This window comes from Pipistrellus hanaki (assembly GCF_964339955.1).
Source record: "Pipistrellus hanaki genome assembly, chromosome: 4".
Lineage (NCBI taxonomy): Eukaryota > Metazoa > Chordata > Mammalia > Chiroptera > Vespertilionidae > Pipistrellus > Pipistrellus hanaki.
Window position 1 is genome coordinate 46992507 of NC_140506.1, and position 25108 is coordinate 47017614.

The 25108-nt window shown below is 33.6% G+C and overlaps 1 protein-coding gene and 1 long non-coding RNA gene across 5 annotated transcripts in view; one reads left to right on the forward strand and one right to left on the reverse strand.

Moving 5' to 3' along the window:
• The window catches only part of ARB2A (ARB2 cotranscriptional regulator A), a 337934-nt gene that overhangs the window by 173556 nt on the left and 139270 nt on the right, over positions 1-25108 (reverse strand). For all 4 annotated transcript variants that reach the window (XM_084882686.1, XM_084882684.1, XM_084882687.1 and 1 more), the window contains one exon: positions 18617-18829. In XM_084882686.1, coding sequence (XP_084738812.1) covers positions 18617-18829 — 213 coding nt within the window. The remainder of the gene's footprint in view (positions 1-18616; positions 18830-25108) is intronic.
• The window catches only part of LOC311622019, a 1104806-nt gene that overhangs the window by 18690 nt on the left and 1061008 nt on the right, over positions 1-25108 (forward strand). The gene's annotated exons all lie outside the window — the stretch shown is intronic.

Sequence of the window (25108 nt, forward strand, 5' to 3'; positions counted from 1 at the left end):
TAGTGCCTTGCAAATTGATTTGTACAACAGCTTTCAGTTTAACTTGCACATAAATGCTTTAGAAGAAATGTAATTTAAAACAGTCTGAATAATTTTCCATAGGAATTGAAGGACAATCATTTAACTTCTATTTGCAACATGATGAAATCATTGAAACTAAATTACCAAATTGGGGGGAAAAAAGAGATCAATTAATATGCCCAATCAAGAAATTCTAAACTTTTTAGCTTGCTTCCTCTTTGGGGACTAAGCAATATTTCCTTTTCTCCCTGGCATCACTAATCAAACCACATACACTTTCTCTGGAGAATATGTAATTTTTTGAGACTAAATCCACAAGTGAAAATTCTACAAATTGGAGCGACACCATGTAATAAAATATGACTATCAGATTATTAGCATGTAAAATTTTAAACTGAAAAGATGAACGATAAAGTAAAAACTGTAGTTATTTGAGTAAACTAGGCAATCTCAAATTAGAATCACACACACAAAAAAGGCTTCAACAAATCTCATGGACTATAAATATTATCCAGGCTAGATTGTCACCTGGTGACCTTGCTGGCATCTAACTTCTCTAACAGTATTTGGAAGTGTATTGTTTCAAATCAATAACTAATTAACAAAGTACAAAAGAAGTTGCACTGTTTCCTTAGCTCCTTGTTAAAATGGCTTTTGGCAGCCCATGGGCAGAAAGGTCGCTTTTATGACATCTCCAGGAGCCTTTCAACACCCTGCCTCTGTCAGATTAAATTACTTTTAGCAATTGTCATAAGTTAAAACAGAAGCACATTTGTTACAGCAGGCTGTCATAATGACATGGTGAGTAGTTGTTTTGTTATGAATTTCTTCCACTGACCTCCTATCATATCTTAATGTTTGTGGTTGACCTAACTGGAAGATTGGGAGCACGTCTTAACTCAGAAAGCACAGGCCAAACCTTGGGGGTCTTGGGACAAGACACCAAGAAATAATTGAAAAAAACCGTTTCCACAGATACTTTGAAAAGCAGAGGCTGTAACTTGGAAATTAAATTTAAGAATAAATTATTCTTAACACAAAAATACATCTTATCCATCTGCATTCATAGCTATCAGCTTTACAATGATGACACAACCTAGATGCATGCATCTGATGAATGAAATATATTATTTTATTAAAAGTTACTTTCTTTTTTTCACTGTATTGTACAACTGAAACTAATATGATGTTCTATGTCAATTATATTTTAATTTAAAAAATTCTTGCAAAAAATATAGAATATAAGAAAAATTAAATTTTCTATTGTGTTCATAAACATGAGTTACGGAATTACCATCATATTGAACCACAGGAAACATGTAAAAATAAGATACTATAGGACATATTAAAAAAATTTTAAATGTAAATCTTAGTAAATAAGAGATATGTGTCTTTATTGGATGAATAGGCTCTGTTTAAAGCATCATAACTTTATAAAATTAATTACTAATAATTTCTAATCAAATAATATTCTTTCTAAGTATGTATTAGAATAGAATATAATAAAACTCTCATAATTTAGGATTATAACCTATTCTAATAAAAGCCTAGGTGGCCCTCGCACCCTTGCGTCATCACGAGATGGCCACGGGGGGTGGGGGGATGGAGGAATGGGGGAGGAGGGCAGTTGGGGGTGACTGGGCCAGCAGGGGAGAGCAATTGGGGGCAACTGGGTCAGCAGGGGTGGGCAGTTTGAGGTGACCAGGCCGGCAGGAGAGGATAGTTGGGGGTGACCGGGCCAGCAGGGGAGGACAGTTGGGGGAGACCTGGATGGCAGGGGAGGATGGTTGGGGGAAATATTAGAAGCATGGTGCACGGATTCATGCACCAGTAGGTCCCTCAGCCTGGCCTGCGGGGACCTGGCCAAAACCGGGCCTGTTCCCCCTCGCAATCTGGGACATGTTGGGGGAATATTGGAGAGCTGGTTTCGGCCTGATCCCTGCCGGCCAGGCCGAGGAACCTCACCACTGCATGAATCCATGCACCCAGCCTCTAGTACTTATATAAATCCAGTATTAGGTAAGATACCATTTTGAACAGTAATTGACATATGCAACTTTTTGTTTCAAAGGTAAAATATTTTTGTATTTTATTTTTTCCTATTGCTATAAAACTATTACTTTTTTTTTTTCTATTTTAAAATTTAAGAGAACTTCAAAGATGAAAATACTAGGTGAAAACAATGCCAGCACAAAAGGACAAAGAAAATGAAAAGGCATGACATTTTCAAGAAATACTAACCCCATGAAAACAGTGATAAGAGCAGCTAAGGTTTTTCATGGGCTTACTCTGAATTAGATATTGTACTAAATGCTTAATATGTTCTAATTCATTTAATCTTCATGATACCCTGGGCAGTCACTACTATTATCTCCTTTTTATAGATAAGGAAATTGATACTTAGAGAGTTTAAGTCAATTGCCCAATCTAATCCAGCTAGTGGAGTTTCTTTGAGTTCAGATCCCATAATCTTAAATTAACCCTACAGTACTTTTCATGTAAACACACACATATACACTCATGCTCTCTTTAAACTTCTATAATGTTATAAAATCAATTACTAACACACATGTATGCATTACACACATACAAGTGTGTGTGTGTGTATGTGTGTGAAATCAACCAACTCTTTCTAGTTGTAAAAATAGACCTTAGGCCTGAAACTGACTTTCAGATGTTCCAATTCACATAATACCTGAGGAAAAAGCTAGTTTCTTATCCGATTTGTATCTGGAGAACAGTACTTATAACCAGTTTCCAGGGCAGTTGGGAGGGGCCATGAGGATAGCCAGCAAGATGTGAGTAGGGATGTGGGCATTTGTGAGGTGGGCAGTAAATGACCTGCTCAAGTATGTGATGGGTTCTTTCCTATGACCAGCTGCTATGAACAGCAGAGGGCCTGTAGGCACTTGAGGGCCAGGGAAACTAGTTCCTCCTGCTTAGATCATGTCATTGAGTCTTCTGCTCCCTGAAATTAACTGTGAGCAATTAAGTTTTTCTATTCTTAATCTATATTAAAGAAACATATGCTTTGCCTCCATTATGATTTTTCTGAGAACTATGATCTCAAAATCAAAATTTTTGGCTCTTTTAGGAGTATGTAATTATGATTATTTGAAAATGTGCTATATAGTAGGATGGGCAAGATTAATACTACATACATTTGTCATTTGTGGTCAATATGGAACTTCCCTATCCCCCTACCTCCCACCTCCCCCAGAACTATACACTAGCCTTAGTAATTAACTGGGCAAAATGTTCCCTCAAGTTAAGTGTTGTGAAGGCAACTGCACAGTGATAAGAAATTTCCCACTTAAATAATTTTAATTCCATTGTTTACAACCCATTTTTAAAATTAAACTAATTTTAAATATTAGGGGCGCTAAAATCTGGAGGATTATTTTTCCTCAGGAGTACATTCAGTAGCACTGAAAGATGAATACTAAACAGAGTAGAATTCACTCATTTAAGTGTTTTTATATTTCAGAGAATGTTGTAGACAGGATAAAACTGACTGATAAAATAGAAACTGGTATTCTTTTGCCTTATTGAGACCAATGGAAAAATCTTAGTAAAGTAGTTCATTTTAAGGCTGGTAGAAGAGGTTATTCAAATAAGAATCATTTCATTATTTCATGGAATTATAAAAGTTTATAAATTATGATCTCCCACTTACTTCCATACCTATCTATTTTACAAAGGAAAAAACGGAGCCCCAGAGGTTCATTATTTCTCACTGGTCACTGTGTAATTTCATTGGTTAAAATTTTAGTTCTCACAAAGGTATGAACATGAACACATCTTACATTACATTTTTAAAAATAAATCTTTAAAGTGACTTCAACTACTTTACTTCTTGAATTCTCATTACAACCCAATGGAGTAGATAGGTCCTGGGAGACCTCTTATATTCCTTCCTTTTCTTTAAACTTAATCTAATCAAGTAGCATGTCCTGCTCATTGGTCATCCTAACACTATTTTTAAACTGACACCCAATACTCCTTAAGCACACTATTTCAACTGCCTAAGAAATAAAATTAAGCACACTGGCAGAGAGAGCTGATAGTTACATAGATATATTATAAAGCCAAATATTTGTTATAAATATAATAATTAGCCCGTTTGCAAATATAAAATAATTGTTCTAGGAAAAGAAACACCATACTGTAAAAAATTATAATCCTATAACATAATATCTATGTTAATAATGATAAAGATGGGAGGGAAGGGAAAGAAAGGAGAGAGGGATTGTAGTGATGGTAGTATAATAGGGCTAAATTTCTAATCTGAAATTGCAGTGTAGAGGAGAGAATAGGAAATTAAAACAAGGCTACTAGTACATTGAGTCGCTGAAGATACAAATGCACAACAAAATTTCAAAGATTAAGGTGGAATGACAATGGCAAGTGTAGACAGATCTTGGAAAGTACAGAACAAAACTCAGAAACAAAAGCAAATATGTAAGAGTTCAACCTAGGTTAAAGATAGCACTTCAAATCAGTGCAAAAATAACTTTATTTTTAATGGTATTAGATCAACTGATTAACTGGAAAAAATTTAAAGGGAATATAGCTACATAATAAACATAAAAACAAGTTTCTAGTGAATAAAACACAAATACCATTGAAGAAAGGATGGTCTTTTGAATAAACAGGTTCAGTATAATTATCAAAATGGAGAAAATGAAACTGGATTCACACCTCATTTCAAACATAAAAATCAATTCTAGATAGAACAGAAACTTAACTGTGAAAGCAAAAATTCTAAAGGACATAAAAGAAAATATAGGAGGACATATTTGTGACTTCAGAATAGGTAAGAACTTTTCAAACAAGGTATTAATGAGTAAACCATACTAAATAAAATTGATACCTTTTATTATAGTAAAATTAAGAATATTCTCAAAAGATTTCTAAAGAGTGAAAAGAAAAAACAGAGTGGAGGAGTGATCTGTAATATGCAAATAACATCTACAAGTCAGTAAGAATTAAAACAATAACAAAATAGGCACAAACAAGCTATTCACAGATGAGGAAACATAGATGGCAAACTAAAAATGAAAAGATACATAATCACATTAGAAATTATAAATACAAACTAAAACCACAATGAGCCCTAGCTGGTTTTGCTCAGTGGATAGAGTGTCAGCCTACAGACTGAAGGATCCCAGGTTCAATTCCAGTCGAGGGCACATGCCCAGACTGCGGGCTCGATCCGCAGGAGGAGACGTGCAGGAGGCAACCGATCAATGATTCTCTCTTATCATTGATGTTTCTTTCTATCTCTCTTTCCCTCTCCCTTCTTCTCTGAAGTCAATAAAAATTTTTAAAAAACCAGGGGGTACTGACTACCAGGAGGCAGCTTCTACATTGAGTGTCTGCCCCCTGGTGGTCAGTGAGCACCATAGTGACTGGTCAACCAGTCGTTCAGTTGCTTAAGCTTTTATATAGATATAGATATAGATATAGATATAGATATAGATATAGATATAGATATAGATATATAGATAAAGAAGTTGGAACTAATGTATATTAGAATAGCAGTCTCCAACCTTTCGGACCTCACAGACCACCTGTGGTCTGTGGACTACCATTTGGTGACTGATGTATTAGAATATATAAATAAAAGTTAAATAATATCTTTGCCAATATTCTTAATATTAAAATTAAATGTTGTAAGTTATCACTCTCTAATAGCGATTTATATTCAATGTTATTTATGCCAGAACATATTTACAAAAGCAAACTATCGACACATTCTTTTGTTAACAGGTACAAAAGTCATGTCAGGTTTCAGTGGCAATGTTCAGTCTGATGATTAAAACATTAACAGCATTTTCAGGTCACAACAGTGTCAACAATAAGTTTCACTGAAAGTCTTAAGTAGCTTGACTTACTTCCTTAACCACAAAATAAACCAGACTCTGGTGTAAAGCAAATTATAATCCTATCACAGACAACCTGGCTACACATACTTTTATTTAAGCCCTAAGAATGAAGAAATAAACTAAAGCTAAGCCTTTCTTTAAATAATTAGATATCTATCTTGTGGAGTAAATATACATATAACCTCACTAATATCCTTCATTTGGGAAAGTGCTAAAAATTACACTTAATGCAATATAAAAAATTGTAAAAAAAATAAAATAAAATAAGGCTAAATGGGTGTGTATTAGTGTGCACATTTGTTTTAGCACAGATATAAAATTAATATATGGTGGGGCTGATAAAACAAAAGAATAAGGAACATTAAATGGTTTGGCAGTTATATGTTTAATAAGCTTAATTTGTGCTAAAGTTAAGGTCAAAACCATTCAAACATCAGGAATGAACACCACCACATTACTGAAAATTGAAATATTATAATTCCCCAAATGTATCAAAAACATCTACCAACTTAATTCCTTTAAAATGGTGAAATTTTGAAGTGGTTTATAAATACTTAACAAAAATTGTCATATAACATCATATAAAATAACTCATACCAAGAATCCTATATAATAAAAGGGTAATATACAAATTGACCCTAACAGCAGAACGACCAGTTACTATGATGTGTACTGACCATCAGGGGGCAGACGCCCAATGCTGGAGCTGCTCCCTGGTGGTCAGTGCGCACTACTCAGCCAGAAACCATCAGTTGGAATCCCCCAAGGGGTCCCAGACTGCAAGAGGGTGCAGGCTGGGCTGAGGTACTACCCCTCCCCCATCCCCTGAGTGCACAAATTTTTGTGTACCGGGCTGCTAGTTATCATATAAAGTGAGGTTCTCAGAGTAGGAAGTATCATACTCCTTGACTTCAAATTATACTACAAAGTTACAATAAGCAAAATGGTATAGTACTGGCAGAAAAACAGACACACAAATGGGGACAGAATTGAGAGTCAAGAAATAAATCCAAATATATATATGGACCAGTCATTTTTAACAAAGGAGCTCAAAACATTCAATGGTGTTGGAAAAACTGTAAAGCCACATGCAAAAGAATGAATCTAGAGTGCTATTTGATACTACAGACATAAATTAACTCAAAATGGATTAAGGATTTGAATATTAAGGACTGAAATGATAAACTACAGAGAAGAAAATGTAGGTACAAAATTTATGGATCTTGATCTCAAAGTGGTTTTTGGAGACTTATTTAGTCATTACTTCCTAGAATTACTATCAAGAGATCTACCTCTTATCAATAATGTTTGATGCCAAAGCAAATGAAGTTAAAGAAGAAAAAAAAAAATGAAAGGGACTGCATCAAACTAAAATGTTTTTGCATAGTAAAAAAAAAAAATCAACAAAATAAACAACAACTGAATGGGAGAAGATACTTGCAAATGATACCTTAATTAGGGGTTAATATTGAAAATATATAAAGAATCCATACAACTTAACAGCAAAAATAAACAAACAACTGAATTAAAAAAGGGGCAGAGGACCCGAATAGATACTTCTCCAAGAAAGATATATAGAACGCTAACTGATATTTGAAAACATGCTCAACATCACTAGTTATAAAGGAAATGCAAATTAAATCCAAATGAGATACCAATTCACACCTATTAGAATGGTTATTATCAATAAGACAAGCAAGTGTTGGAGAGGACGTGGAGAAAAGAAGACCCTCTGACACTGCTGGTGGGAATGTAAATTGGTGCAGCCACTCTGGAAAACAGTATGGAGGTTCCTCAAAAATTTAAGAATAGAGCTTCAATATGACCCAGCAATCCCTCTTCTAGGTATCTATTTTAAAAAATTGAATACACTTATTTATAGAGATATATGTATCCCTGTGTTCACTGTAGCATTATTCACAACTAGAGGCCCGATGCATAAAAATTCTTCCTTCCCATATCTGCCCGCCTTGACTTCACTCCAGCACCTGGGACTTGGGACCCGGGCTGCTTCCTTCCGGCTGCCTGCAGGCACCAGGGACCCAGGCTGACTTCCCTCAGGCTGCCCGCAGGCACCTGTGGCCCAGGCTGACTTCTCTCTTGCCCCAGCTTCATCAGGAATGACATCTGGAAGACGTCTCGTCTAATTAGCATATTACCTTTTTATTATTATAGAAGACAGCCAAGACATAGAAACAACCAAAGTGTCCTTTAGTAGATGATTGGACAAAGAGGATGTGGTACATGTATACAATGGAATATTACTCAGCCATAAAAAGATGAAATATTGCCTTTTGTGGCAATATGGATAGATCCCAAGAATATAATGCTAAGTGAAATAAGTCAGATGGGAAAAGATGAGAAGTGTACATACAATTCCATTCATATGTGGGATATAAAACAAAAATCTATAAATTAACAAACAAAAGAAATATACAAATAGAATAACAGACTCACAGATAGAGACAACAGAATGGTGGTTACCAAAGGAGAATGGGGGTGGGGGTTAGTGGGAGGATAAAGAGGGTACAGGGGGTCAAATATACAAGAAGGAAACTGGAAAACACAAAATAGAGTATTCAGAAGTCATATTATACAGTTGTACACCTGAAATTTATATGTTATTAACCAATGTTATCCCAATAAACTTAATAAAAATTAAAAATATTGAGATTCTCATTGTAATAATAAGTTGGATTTAATAAGGTAGTTCTCAAACTTTAAAATTCAATGTGGTCTATAATTAATAATTTAAATATTTGAACTTTACTAATTAATGCTATATTAATAGTTGTGAAAGGACCCTTAAGAGTCCTCACTGAAAAACATTTTTTCCCTTTCTAGTACCGTATTTTCCGGCGTATAAGACGACCCCCTAATTTTACAGTTAAAACATAGGTGTAGGCCTATATTCGATGTATAAGACTACCCCCCACTTCCGAGGCAACACCAGTTCTTTTTTTAATAGACCTCCTCTCTGACTCTGGGTACAGAACATGTACACTGTGTTCTAGTAAAAAGCCTGCTCAGATTGGCCAGAGTCAGAGAGGCGGTCTATTAAAAAAAGAACTGGTGTTGCCTCGGAAGTGGGGGGTAGTCTTATACATCGAATATAGGCCTAAACCTATGTTTTAACTGTAAAAATTAGGGGGTCGTCTTATACGCTGGAAAATACGGTACTCCTACAATATACATATGAACTGCTTCAAAATATTTACCACAATTGGCCTAATATCAGAGTTTCTTATGAACATTTTAGCCTCCCTATAGGATTATGAGTGAGCCCCACGGAGAACAAGAATTCTGGCTTTTGTATGCCCATATCGCACAAAAGGCTGGGCAAGTATGTCATTTTGTAAATAGGGCTCAACTGAACTGCCATGCAAAGAGATCCATTCAAGGCTGTGCCACTCAACAGGATATACTTTCCCCCCCCCAGTTTCAAGATAAGTTAGATATCCTGGCTAATTTCATGTGCTTTAAGTAGAAACTTCATTCTCCGCCCACCTTTTATCTTTAATACCTATCAGTTGGGTCCTGGCACAAAATCAATGAAAGTTCAGTTACAATATACAACCTATAATTGATACTGTACTTTTATCATACTAATAGTTGTTTTAGGTATCTTAAAAGTGCCAAAATATTTTTAAAGTAAGGCATTATGCAAACAACGAGGGCACTTAGGGGCTAACATCTAAATTTCAAACACTTATTTAGTCATTACTTCCTAGAATTACTATCTAGAGATCTACCTCTTTTCAACAATATCACATCTGATACCGGAAGAAATTCAAACCTGCTCTCAATGTGGTTATTGAGGAGTCAGTACCTGTCAAGCAGTAGGCAAGTGATCTTTGTACAATTTATGGGGTCAAATATGGGATAAAATGTAAGAAAAAAATTAACCTCCCTATCATCTCTACTACAGCTACCCCACATAGATAGTCTACACACAGCATAATTCTAGGGGGTGCCAGATAAGAACTATGTCCCTTTAGAAGATGTGTAATGAGGCAGGCCTGTTTGATACCACATTCCATCCATCTATAATACAGTCAATTCTGAAAGATACCAATGTTTTATGTACTATCAAGAAAAAGAAGTCACCAAATAAAACATAATGTGCCATTAAATTTTAATATGCATCCCCAATTCAGAGATGTAAAAATGTGATAAAAGGCTTTAAAAAATGCAAAAAGATAAGTAATCTTTAGTTGACTGAGATATATATGCACCCTTTCTCTGATAGCATTATTGAATATGTAGGCTGCACAAAAATTCTGAGGGAATTTTTTTCACTCTCCATGTGATATCAAAACAAAGGACATTAAGAGTGAATTAGGTATAGTTAACATTAAAATTCACATATAATACATCAAAATTTTCAAATTATATTGTTCCTCTTACATCTTAAAATAGATTATCTTAGAAATACTTTTTTTCAAGTAACTTTTAGGTTTAAATCTAAATTACTTAATGCCCATTTATCCCTTTTCCTGCTTAATAATCTGTACACACACATCCCTCAACCTACATCAACCCCATCAGCTACAAAGGCCAGAGAAACCACTTATGAATATGAATAGAGGAAAAATCCTATTTCTAATATGATAATTTCAATAACCAGAATGGTAAATAGAACCACCTCAATACCAATACCAGCTTTGTCACTAATCACAGTGCAATCCTGAACAAGTTACATAATTTCTCTTAATCTCAGTTTCCTCTATGTCAAGAAATAAACTAGTTGAACTTATGTCTAAAAAATACCTACTGAGTTTCAGTTATTATCTTTTGGCACCTTATTCTGATAGAATCCTTCTCCTATAAGTAATATTATTTCTAAATGTACTCTTTATATAAACCAGTAAACAAATATGGACTAATTGAATTGTATACATTCCTTTTAATTGGGAAAAATTATGCCTCACTGCCAAAAATTTACAATAGCAATATTGCATAAAACCCGATTTCCTCTCCTCAATAATACGGCAACTTTAAACATATCAACATTTGCATCATGGGGGTGTCAGGAGAAGAAGAGTAAGCAAGGAATTGAAAACCTATGTGGAAAAATAATGACAGAAAACTTCCCTAACTTGGTGAAGGAAATAGACATACAGTCCAGGAAACACCGAGAGTCCTAAACAATATGAACTGAGAGAGGCCCTCATCAAGACATATCATAATTAAAGTGCCAAAAGGTTAAAAGACAAAAGGAGTTTGAATAAGACTGTCAGATGATTTCTCAAAAGAAACTTTCAGACCAGAAGGATTTGGTAAGAAATATTCAAAGTGATAAAAAGCAAGGACCTATAATCAAAATTACTCTACCCAGCAAAGCTATCATTTAGAATTGAAGGACATATACAGAACTTCACAGAGAGAAAAAAAAGCTAAAGAAGTTCATCACCACCAACCCAGTATTACATGAAATGTTAAAAGGCCTTCTTTATGAAGAAGGGAAAAATACAGATAAAAAAATATGAATAGTAAAAAGGCAAAAAATACCTATCAACAACTGAATCTAAACAGCAAAATAAATGAACAAGCAGAACAAAAATAGACTTGTATATCAGAGAACATTTGACAACTGCCACATGGGAGGGATGTTGGAGGGTTGGGTGAAAACAGTAAAGGGGAAAAAAATAAGTACAAATAAGTAGTTATAGAATAGCCACTATGTATGATGTCAGATAGGTGTGAGATTTACTGGGATGATCACTTAGTAAATTGTTTAATGTCTAATCACTGTGTTGTACACCTAAAACTAATATGATACTGCATGTCAACTATAATTAGATAATAAAAAAATTATTTAAAGCAAAAAAAAAAGAGTTTAAGCATGTAAAGGCATCCTGAGGCCTAACGGTTTGAGAAGCATCGATTATAAGCCATTTGGGATAGACCTCATTCAGCCATAATTCTCCCCATAGTTCCTAAGGAAATGGGTGTATAGAGGAAAGAAAAAGGAAAGGGGATATATAGATATTCCACTGGTTGTTTTCATATGTTAATTTATCTCATTTATTTCTTACAACAGCCTAACAGTTATGATTATTCCTATTTTTACAAATGAAGACACTAAAACTCAGAGAAGAGTGGTGACTTGGACAAAATCATAGCTTATAAGTGACAAAATTAAGATTATAGCACTCATCTCTTTAATTCTAAAGTTCTTATTCTTTCCACTGCATCATATTTATGGCAGAATCCACACATCAAAACTGGCCAATGGCCAATTAAAATGCATAAATGGAGAGATTTGGCTACTGTTTTGTCCTAAATCTAAAGATCTAAGTATTTTATTTATTTATTTATTTATTTATTTTTATTACTTTTCCTTTTGAATCTCACCTCTACACTCTCTCTCCACGATGGGTAAGATCCTGAAAGTTATTCAGACACTAAAAACAGAAATAAAAATAGTCATTATCACAATCTGCCTTGAATGATTATCTGCCTTTAAATTCTTTTGGAAAAATGTAAAGGCCTTGGAATGTGAAATATCCTATATGATAAAAGGCTAATATGCAAATTGTCCCCTCGGGAGTTCAATCAATTGAGAGTTCAATGGAGTTGGAGTTTGACTGCTCACTATGATGTGTGCTGACCACCAGGGGGCAGTGCAGAATGAAGGAAGGCCCTGGCAGGCAGGCGGCAGCCAGGGGAAGGCAGGCTCTGGCCAGCCCTGATTGCTGGCCAGGCCAACGGACCTTACCTGTGCACGATTTCATGCACTGGGCCTCTAGTATTTAAAATAATAAATTCTTATATTGATTATTAAGTTATAGTTAAGACTGTTTTTTGTTTAGGTTTGTTTTTCTTTCTAATTATATTTTAAGAGATTTTGGACTAAGGGGAAAAAATGGAAGAGAGAAAAGATGTAGCGTAATTGGAGTATTCAGTTTCTGAGTAAAGCAAAATCCAATATGAACAGCAGCAACCCCTTGTGGTCTGAGGGAGAAAAATAATGTATCTATAATTATGGGGGTGGAAATATGTTTTTAAAAAGAATATATGTACATATTTAGCCATTTGACTCAGTTCTCAACCCAACACATTAAAAAACAGATGCTTTAAAAAATGATCTGCTGGCAAGATGCTTGTTAAAATTTTATCTGTTGAAATATTAAAATTCATTATGAATTAATTAACACATTATACAAAAATAAAATATTTTTGTTTCATCGTTTTACAAAGTACTATAACCAGTGGTGAGTAACACTGGAAATTTTGTGTATCTTGATATGTATTGCTCAAAAAGAAACTAAATTTATAGGATTACCACTGAATTGATGACATTTTCTGTCTTCACTCTTGAATTCAGTTGGCAGATGTTTTCAAGAACAAAAAATTCTGTCTTATTACAAAACATATTAAGCAGGTTTTCATGCCAGGAATGTCTGACATGATGTTTATTGCCTAGACCAAATCAATCCCCTTATTAAGCCATAATATATGCCAGAAAGTACATTATTTCATATTTAAGGAAAGTTGTCACATGAAACAGTAGGTACTTTGATCTCTCAAGCTTTGCTCCTAATACATTAGAAATGTGCTATATAATCCAATAGTGATTCATATCTATTTATACTTATTTTGTAAGTAAAATAAACTTATACTTTGCTAATCTTAAGATTTTAGACCTGGATTCTACATTCTTCCTGTTCATACTAGATATTTGTTAAAATTTGAAAGGAGATTTTGGTTATTTACTTGTTCCCAGAATAAAAGAAAATTTACATACAAGTATATACTAGGAAAATAAAAATGGTCCCAGAGGTTAAACAATCATTGATTGTAATATAAATAAATTGAATTTTGTTGCAAAAACATTAGATAGTGGCATTTGCACAGAAGAGAAGAGGCATAGAGGAGAAGACAGGATATTTATCAGCCTTCACCAATATTTTGGACATAACCCAAGTCAGAACATAAAAAAACATTTTTTTTTTTTTAAAGAAAGCTTCAGTTTATTGGAGTTAGCTGTTTCTGAACAATTGCAAAAATTCACATGAATGCTGAAAAAATCCGTCAGAAAACTAGACACCACATATCTTGCATGTTAAGGAATAAGATTTTTGTGATGGATGTCAACAAGCAATCAATCCATAAATATTTGAGTATCTTCAATGTGTAATACCAGGCTCTGCCAAGATTCCTATTCTGTAAATGTCTCCTCCACATCTGAATTTTTCCTTGTGTGGCCATATAATTTCCTCCCCCTCCTCCACTTCTAGCATTTAAAAAAAAAAATGCTCTGGTCTAATCATCCTGCTTCTTTACTTCCCATTACCATAGCCTACAACTAAGTCTCTTAGGGAAGAGACAATAAGACAGTTTTAACCCAGTATTTCATGGATTGGCCTCAAATCACTTTTGCGTATATCCAACTATTTGTAATATAAACTATAAAATTCTTCTAATTGGTCTTCTTTCTTAGTTGGAGTACTTGTCTCTCTATGGTCCCGTTTGATACCAGAATAACCATCATTTCTATGCTGCAGGTAACATTATCTAGGTATCTCTAGAGTAAGGCATGGTCTCCTTTCAGGGATTGGATTGTAAGTGTGTGTGTAGAATCAGTTCCTCATTTCCTCTGTACTAGTGTGAAAACTGGCTCATACCTACGTATAAGGATTGACATGCATTTCTAAAATCTATAAAGGATGCTCGAAGATTTAGAGGTTTCTGGGAAGACCTAGTGGGAAGGCATGAAAGATAAATTGGTAATCCTACCTAATAATAGAGCAATATGCAAATTAACCACCACTCTGCTACAGCCACAAGCCATGCCCACCAGCCAATCAGAGTGGGTATGCAAATGAACCCAACAAAGATGGCAGCTAATTTGCATACACAGAGGGAAGGAGGAGTGAAGGCTGAAGACAATATATAATAGAAGGAAGAGGGAGGGAAAGTGGAAAGCAAGGCAGATGTGGCTGTTGGAGGGAAAGCACTGGCAGCGAGTGCGGGGTGGGGCGAGGTGCACTGCGGCCACGGAGGCAGTGGCAGCGGGAGGCAGCAGGGGCAGTGGGCGCGGTGGGTTGGGGCATGCAGCGGAGGCGGTGGCGTGGCCTCAGAGGCATAGGCATTGGTGGACGGGCGGGTCCGGTGTGCGGGGCCAGGTGTGCAGCTATGGTGGCAGTGGGCGTGGTCGCGGAGGTGGTGGCTGTGGTGGCCTCGGGCGCTGTGCAGCAGGCAGGATGGGTGGGGTGCGCCCAGCCCATCCCACTCCACCCCTCCCTGCCCGCTACAGTGGGAAAGGAGGGGGGAAGCCCGCTGGAAGTCTTACAGGAATATTCCTTTAACAGGTCACTAGTATTAATAATATTACAAGACAAAGACAATGTTTTAAGATAGCACATGACAAATTCCATATGTTAACTAAACACAATAACTTCCAAGAATCATATTAAGGAGAGGTCACTGATTATGGTGAGTGGAGAATGTGAGATATCAGCTTGGAACTATAAGATGGATAGAATCTGGACTAAGAGGAAGTAAAAGGAAGCAAAGTTACAGATCCCAGAAAGCACAAAGTTTATATAGGGTATAGCAGTACAGTAGTCTGCCTGTATTCTTATTGGCAAGTGTGTAAAACAGAAATAGCAGTAGGTCAGAATAAAATATCCATAATTTTAGCACCAAGATGATGTAGCTAAAAAGGAAAACAGAATATCCAACTTTTATATATTCAGATGAAAATATATAAGATCAATCAAGGTATCAAATATATCTTGATATACTTTTTACCATTAATTTTTAGAATTTATTCTAAGTCACTAGATCCGGGAGCAACCATGTAGCATACTTTAATGATGCAGGGCATATTTTAAAAATCAGTAGTGGTTTGGGATTTTAATCCTGGCTCCAACACATTATTAACTAAAAATTTGTTGTGAAGGTACTACTCTACAAATATTCATTATGAAGGCTCTGTTCTAGGCTCTGGGGATGGGGCAGTCAGCAAAACAGATTAAGTGCCTGCTCTCATGAAACTAAGTTTTGATCTACAGTTTCCTCATCTGCCAAAATTAAATCAATATTAGTGATCCTATTAAAAGAGAAAAGATATTTTAATATAATACAATATATTTATTATTTTTTCTATATTATAGATATATTACACATAAATTGTTTATAGACATTTAATAGTGCCTATTAAGTGATAACTGGTTAAAAATCTACATAATAATCACATGTATTGCTATATCATATAATGATTTCATTATAATTTGTTTAGTTTTCATATTTCAGATACATATTTTGTTTTCAACCAGTTAGAACACTTTGGTAAAAAAGAAAAGGAGCAAGAATGTATAGTCCTGGTTTCAAAACTTAGTTCTACCATTTTATCAGTTATGTGATCCTAGACAAAAATGGACCATCTGCGCATTAGTTTCCTTAACTATTAAAGAAGGATAAAATTATTTGATCCACCTACCTCATAGAGTTGTTTCAAAGAATAAATGATCAATTCCAAATGTAAATGTTTATAAATAAATAAAACTTAATTTATCCCCATCACATGCCATACTTTGTGTATGAAAACTGCAAACCCTTGTTATTGGGAGCTTTGTAGATAGAAGAAGAGTACTTACTAGAAAAACTTACTACTCAAGTGGATCAAAATTACCCTAAAGCCTGTATACAAAATGAAGCATTCTTCTCATTGCTACTATAGGATCATGCCTTACTATATAGAAGTATGTTTGAAGCTATCAGCTTAACTCTGTTATTTTACACAATTCTAGGAGATATTAAGAGAAAGGTATTTATTAAGAAAAATAACATTTTTCGTAACTAAGACGATCAAGTAAGTATAAAGCTGTGTTACTTATATGAGTCTATTTCTGTCTTTTAGCCCTTTTAATGGAAACCTAGACCATTAAGTGAATGGGAAAAGAAAGAAAGAGGCAAAAAGACATAATAAGGAAAGAAGTAAAAATGGCAGAAGTGTAAAAGAGATAAAAGAATTAAAGAAAACGACAAAGGGAAAGAGAGCAAATCTTAACAATGAAGCAACATAAAAAGATATTTCCCCTTGGTGTAAGAAAAAAAATCGATGCTGGGATAAACTAAACAGATGTGAAAAACAGAATAAAGAAAATGCACCCATACAAGAGGACAAAGAAAAAAATCAAAGCAATGGCGACAAGATAAAGACAAAATAGAAAAGAAGAGATAAAACCTACTAGACAGATGTCAGACATAGATGCTTAATCTGTACATATATCATAGGCAAATAAAAGAAACTGTTTAAGAAGAAATAAAAAACAAAATCACTTTGTGTGCATTTCACATAAGCAAGTGAATACTCATAATGATTTCTATATTTCAAAAACCTTATATAATTTGCATTTGGGATTTGGATATCAGTTACATTTTTTATAAAAGTATGCCTTCAGATAGTGGTTGATAGCCTGGATCATATAACAAAAAGCTGAGGACAACCCTTAGAGAAGGAGATATGACCCTGATGCAGTCACAGGAAGAAAGGCAGTAACATAACTGCATTAGGACAAGCAAACTCCTTACTGATTCCAAGTCTAACTGTTCCCCCACCCCAATAACATATTAATTAACAAGATGCTTTTCAGAAATGTACATATTAAACTTTCGCTTGGCTCATTGTTTGATGTGCTTTGGGTATTTTTGGTCAAGAACACCTGTTTTGGGGCATTGAGAATTGATATGTGGCTTTTGCTACTAATTACATGTTATAACTTACTCAACAGACTGACATATAATCAAATGGCTTGAATACTTTGAGTACCATTCTCAAAAGTATAGTGATTATGCCTTGAACTAGAAGTATATTCAATAAAGTAACTTTGAAAGCCATGTATTTCCCATGAAAGGTGGTATGAAACAGTTTATTAATGAGATTTTAAAGTAAATGTAAAAATAGCTCAAGCTGAATAAACTCAAACTTTACTACTATCTTATTGTATAATTTATAAAATGTTAATTATCTATGTTTAAATGTTCTGACTTGTTCACTTTGGAAGAACCTATCAATTTACTATTTTACATACCCTGTAGCATTTTTTACATGCTTTACTATTAAATTATATTTCTAGAATCCACAAAAAGGGCTTTGAAAACTGCATGAGCCTGTTTCATATATATAATACACAGCATATATCAAGCAGAATGTGTCAAAGTGCAAATAAAATTGTTTGTGCCCCCTGCAGAATTAGAACTCCTTGGGCAGTACTGCTGTAACGATTTCATGCTGCTAGCATTACAAAGTGCAAAGGTTCACGAGGCAAGAAAAAAGCAAATGACAGAGTTCCCTTATTACACTATCCCCAAATATTCTAGCTTAAATATTTATTAAGATATTAATTACTCTTCTCACCACTATCTGCCTACAGAAGTTAAGCTGAGACACAGTGGATGTGTGGCTGCCTGTAGAAAAACAACAAGTTAAAACTATCACCACTCAAGATGAAGACTGATGTTTTGTGCAGTGCATTATTAACTGCTTTTGAGACTTACATAAACTATCACACTGATATAAGAATAACGTGTGTGTGATTTTGATTTAAAAAGTAGAATACATAGCACCCATAGAAAATAAATGGTTAGAAATTAAGGAATTAACAGTTTCTTTCAAAAAATAAATAAAATAATTTATATGGAATAAAACACAAGGAAAATAATGAAGAAAAGTAATTATCTTACTTATTACTTACTCTGATATACAACTGCATCATTTCTTTTTCTCTTTGAGGGTTACGATATTTCTCATAGAATTCACGTCGCCTTTTTGCTTCTTTAGAGATTTTATCTTTTCTTTCCCGTTTTTCTGCTGGTTCATCTGAACTCTCAGAAGATGCCTGTACCTTCGGCTTTTCTACTTCAATATAGTTTTCATTGGGATTCAAAACTATTACTCCATATCCTTCCTGTTTAGGAAAAAAGACAGTTTAATTTAATCCTAGAAACTATTTCAATCCATAAAAATTTCTTTACAATTCCATGTTATTTAATATGTTTGTATATTCATTAAAACATTTCTTCATAAAAGATTATAGTTTTAATTTTTCCAAAAGAAATGTGTATCAAATTGTTTGCCTGGGTTGTTTATGTAAATAACCATACATTATTATAAGAAGAAAATACACACTTTTTAACATAAAGATTATAAAGTTTAAAATTTGTAAAAGGCACTTTAGATCTTCCAGAACCCCAAAAATAATGGAAGTAAACTGTGAGTTAAAAGTACACTTTCAAACCACATTAATATTTATAATATATACCTTGAGAAATTAACCTCTTTGAAATTGAAGTTCAAATTCAAACTGTATTTTGTTGGATTTTTCTTTCCTTTACAATCTGTGATTCAGTAAGCATTTTTTGTTTTAATGGTAAAAAGGAATAAATATAATATAATATTTATATATGTGTATTATAATATGTATATTATCACAAACATATAGTGTCTACCTGTGCACCTTGGATTTTTCCCCCCCTCTCTTCTTTCAGAAGGCCACACAAATCATAAAACAAAATAAATTAATCTTAGTGTGATGTATGGCAGCAACACTTTAACCCTGAAGTTGCTTTCATTTTTTAACTACCATAAAAATCTCTTTTCATAAAGAACTAATATAAGTAAACAAGCTTCAAAATTTAAAATACAGCTCATTGAACTATTATTAAGCCTTTCTAAACATTTTTAAAGCACATTTTCCTGTCTGATTTAATGCTAGCAAGGCAACGCTTCTATGGTTATCATTAAGAAAACTTCGGTATTTATATTGATATAACTCATGGAATATTCTATTGAGAAAATAAAGAAGGGTAAATAATTACCATTGACAAACATGCACAACACATATTTTTGAAAGAATTATGTATCTTGTCTATTCAATTCTGTTCTGTGGGTGTCCTAATTTTGCCTTGCACAATCCTGTAAGGTCATACCTAAAACATGTATTATATTGTGATAAAAACATCAGAGATACAAAACATAAAGCTTAACAAATCATCATTACTGAAAAAAAAAAAGTAAATACATTTCTAAGACTGTAGAATCTTCTACTTTGTTTGAAATTTCATTATTTTTGCCAAACTAATATAAAAAGATGATTTTTAAAAAACTGATAGCAGTAATAACAGCATAGACTTAACTATCTTATTTTTAAATATGCTACATTGCTGCATGTACTTGGTTTATTTAACAGCTGATTTCAAAACCATGTACAAACTTCACTGGGATCCTTTCAACTCTACCCCCCTTCCTCAAGAGATAATATTGTCTAAAGCCATGGTTTAGAGACTTTGAAGATCATTTAAGTTCTGATTTTAGTGACAGGACTGTTAATTAAGATATAGTTGTCTTAGGTATATGAAAACTATATAATGTGTACCAAATTGATTAACAATATCCCACATATTCTTCAATATATGCTTGAATAGAACTTTTAGATACATACCTCTTTCATGAAAGCCTTATAAAATACTTTACAAGACTTTAAATTTAAACGTTCTACATCAAAGCACAGAGAAGGCTTTCTTTTCTGTTTTCTTTTCTTTTCTTTTCTTTTTTTTTTTTTTTAAGTTTCTTAGCTGGTAAAACAAAGTTTTACCAACAAAAGATATTTTATTTGGTCCTGCTTTATTCTAATCTGTATAGCTATTCAAAAGTCTTGTAATTCATTGTGATCACTGTCAGGTAGACAGATTGTCACTTGGTGATTTTCTACAGTTGGACACACTTGACTAGTTATTAAAATCACATTTGAAGGAAGTTCCTACCCCTCTTCCTTGTGCCTCTTACAACTTTTCACGCCCTTCTCAAATTTCAGCTATAACTTCTCCTCCCACCAAAAGTAAGTTAAAGAAACACTGTTGCACTCTGCTAAACAGGGTGAAATAGAGGCATTCAGTATACTGTCTCTGGTGTAGGGAACATAGTCAAAAAAGGTCACCATAGGCCAAAAAGAAAATTGCCTCCTTACTAGTTTCTGTACGGAGAGTAAGTGGTCTCCTGTCATGTTTCTTCCCTGCCTTCTCTGAGTCAAGTGAACTTTAAATACACACACACCCTCTCTCGCTCACTTACATATGAGTCAGAGATGAAAAGTGATATACTATATTTTAATGATAATTTCAAAAATTTAGACATGATAACAAAGTGGGATTAAATTGATAGAACATTAGTATCCTCTGCAAATTAATGAATTCTCAATAAAAACACTTCAGACAAAATTCCGAGTTACAGGAATTATAATTCTCACCCTATTTTATAAGTTAATCATTGGAAATATTTTCTTAATTATCAGGTTTATCTGAATAGAACTTTATACTTCAATTTTTGTAAATCATGAATTGGAACATTATTGTGCCTATTTTATTCTAAATGGATTCTGAAATTTGATGTGTCCCATCTAAATAAGTATAAAAGCAGACACACATAAATCATCAAAGTAGTATTTGTGTAAGTTATTGATTATGTAACTGAAAATTACATGACTCATTTGTCCAATTTTAAAAAGACACAATGTCAATTTTCACTGAGGCACCCAGAGATGAAAAATGATTCTATTTTAAAATCACCACTATATAAATCAATTAAAGAATTTTTTATTATTTTGATTTTAACAATGTTTCTCTTTGAACACCTGGATTACTTAGAAAATATTTTGCCATTTAGATATTTCATACTGCCAATTTAATTAAGGGAACAAATATTCGGGGACACTTTCCACAGAAATGAAAGCTAATTTTAATAAATGTCTTTGTTGAATATTTAATTATCATTCCATAAAATCTAACATTTTTCAATTAAAATTTTTCTGATAAATTAATTAATGCAATATTCAAAAAGACCATTTATAACCATATTATAATGAGTAGGAAAAAGCTAAGTAACAAAATTAAGATAACTATCCATTTATGTGCTCTAATCACAGATATGCAATAAAATTTCATCTTTTTCTTCTCTGCGTCACATACAAACACTGTCAAACAAATCCCTTTACATAAGAAAGCTACAAAGAGTTTTGCCATGCCAACCTTAAGATATGGAAGTCAAAGAGTTAAAGTAAATAGTTAAAGCAGAAAACACCAGTAGTTAAATTTACCCACTTAAGGTAAATAATATTAATTTATATCTTTTTAAAAATCAGAATACCAATTTAAAAATAAATTCTATTCCCAGTAACTCAATTAGTATACACAGAAATAAGAGAAAAAAAGATCCTATTTGGACCTTTAACAAATGCACTCATAAAGTTTTTCAAAAGTACTGTAAAAAATATGGCATCAATGCAATATCATAAAAGAACTTTGCATTTCCATTCTAAAAAGGAATGTTCTAAGTATTCTAATGCTTACAACCTTAAACATTTTATATTGAGGTATACCTTTTATATTTAATTATTCCTTAAGCATCCTCAGTTGATCACAAGATGAAAAGTTAGGTCATTTCAAATATACATGGAGATTTATGTTATCTATAACAAGACAGAATGATCAAACTGATTATCTAACACTGTACAACTAAATAAATAAAACTTTTAGCATCTCTCATACTGAGTTACCCAAATCAATTCCAATATCCAAATTTTCAACAGATAAAGCATACATGAAGTTGTAAAATAACTGTTATTTGATCAAGAAAGTAATAAAGAGGACAGATACTGGTAAAAGTAAGCTTTCTCTCTTTAATTTATCTCACTGCATTTTTCTATTCTTTTTTATAGCTATAACTGTAGCTTCATTTTCAGATCAGTGTTCATATGGTATAACTATACGATCTTGATCAGAAATCCTCTAAATTTTATAGATAGATATAGCATTTTATTCAGCACAAGTACTTGTTGTGATTGAAACAAAATATACAGGCCTTCAGGCCTTCTTTCTTTGAAGTCTAGAGATGCACTTACTAATAAGTAATAGTTCATTTATCATTCAATCAACAAATGATGGCTTAGGTCAGAGAGGTCTAAAACAGAGAGGTGGTGCCAAACACAGAGAGGAACTCTTGCTAAAGAAATTAAACCAGAATAGAAATGTACTTATAAAGAATATTCTGCACTAGATGTATTTTTTAAATGCCTGACCAAAAACAGAATGTACTTTTTACCCCAGAAGAGACCTTGCTAAAACTGAAGATTTAGCCAAGTTAATTTACCTAATAATTACCAATTATAAAGAAAATTAAAAACAGGAGCAAATTCTATATCTTTTCAACTCTTTTGTGATTGGCTAAATTAAAAAAAATCAGCTGAAAGTACTGAGCTCTGCATATTAACCTTCCCACATTACAAGCCACATGTGACCAATGGGGTCAGAGACCAGAGTAGAATCCTTTGACCTATGGAACTATCTATTTTGGTCTTCAGGCAATGCTCTGGAAGAGATCATTTTACACAAATTTATCACTCATATTTTTCAAGTTCAGCATTCTATTTGCTTGGGTTGAAAGAAGATAGGTGTTCTTCCTCAAGGGAAATGAAATCCAAAGTGTTTATAAACTACATTTACCAATGGTTAAATGGACAAACCACTGTCCATTCATCTTTCCTGGAAGATGTATGCTGTGTTTATCCTCATCTTTTTCACAAGAAGGGTATGTACATATCACTGTTGCAACATCCTACATGCAACAGTGAAAAGAGGTCATGACAACCTATCAGAAGTCACTAGTGGAGCGTTAAAGTAAACATAGCTGTTGGAGCTGCAGCTCTGCTTGAAAAATGCCCCCTCCATTATTTCAGCAATTTTCTCAAGACGTGACCTGGGACTGAAATGCCTGAAATGTCACTTGACTCTGTTCTGTGCTTCTTCCCAATGTGCATTTAGATAACAGCACCCTACTAATATCTTGTAAATTGTTTGTCACAGTCATGCTTCAACCTGTAGCTACCTAAATTCTAATGTCTACTCCACAGTATAAAAATACCACAATGTGAAGCAACATAGACCAACCTAGTAAGTTTGCAACTTCAAATAACGCATCTAGTAAGTAAAAGAAAACATCCTACAAAAAGTTTTCAGAGGACCACCTGTTGTCTATTATTTTTACATAGCACTTACTCATAAATCATAACACAGGGTAATTAATCAAGCTGTCAAAGAGAAGGTCAAAGGTTATATGGTAGAGTCAGAAGGTCATGCATGGGCTGATAGAGGTCAGGGTCACACTGCATTCCTCATTATCAAGTTGGGATGAGAGAAGGCCCAAGCAAACAAAAGTGAAAGCAGATGGAGAAGTGAGTGGATAAAAAAAGAGAGAGAGAATTTCACAAACAAAAAGAAAAGTGAAAGAAGACTGTCAGCTGCCTTCAAGTAGAGAATAGAGGAGAAAAGAAATAAACTGGAATGTGCTCAAAGGAGCTCAAGGACATAAAGAAACAACAATTTTATTAATTAAATAAGTTGAATATAACTTTCTTGGCCCTCTGATTAGTGCATACTAAGCAATATTAGAAAATATATGTTTGCTATCTTTAGACCTTCCCTAGTTAGTGTGCTTAAGATAAATAAGGTAAAGGTAAAGAATTCTAAGAATAAAGTATGATTGGAAAAAAAAACCCACAAAAACTTATGAGGGTTTTTTTCCCTTTAATAATGTTTCAGGGTTATAACAGAGATGCAAATAGTTTTAAGCTACAGGATAGATAATTTTTGAGTATGATATAATGATATCTACAAACATAAACACATCATAAATGTCCTTTTGAATAACAAAACAGTTATAAAATATTCTATTATTACGCTGGCCTGAATTAGATGCAGAAAACTGTGCAAAATTAGCTGTCACCCTTTGCTCAAAATCTTTGTTAATCTCATTTTGAATGTTTGCAGCTTTATCAACACATGCATCAATGTCAGCTCCTTGGTTACTGAACCGCTGTAGTTGGAAGAAGATATAATTAAAATGTTTTGGCACAGAAAAGGTGAAATTGTATCTTCCCTTGTTCCCTTAGGAGTCTGTAAAACATGAAGGATATATTGACAAACACATACCCTTGTCTCCGGTTCTGACATCCCAGGTTACCCAAGTACTATTTATTTTAAAATATTCACTTTGCACTTTATCCATATTTTCACCTGCTCTTCTTCTAACTTTTACGAGGTTTTAAAATATTATGTTGCTTAAATGTCACAACTTCCTTTTCATATTCATATTCAAGATCATATTAAAGCATTCTGTAAAAATACAACTGCATTCT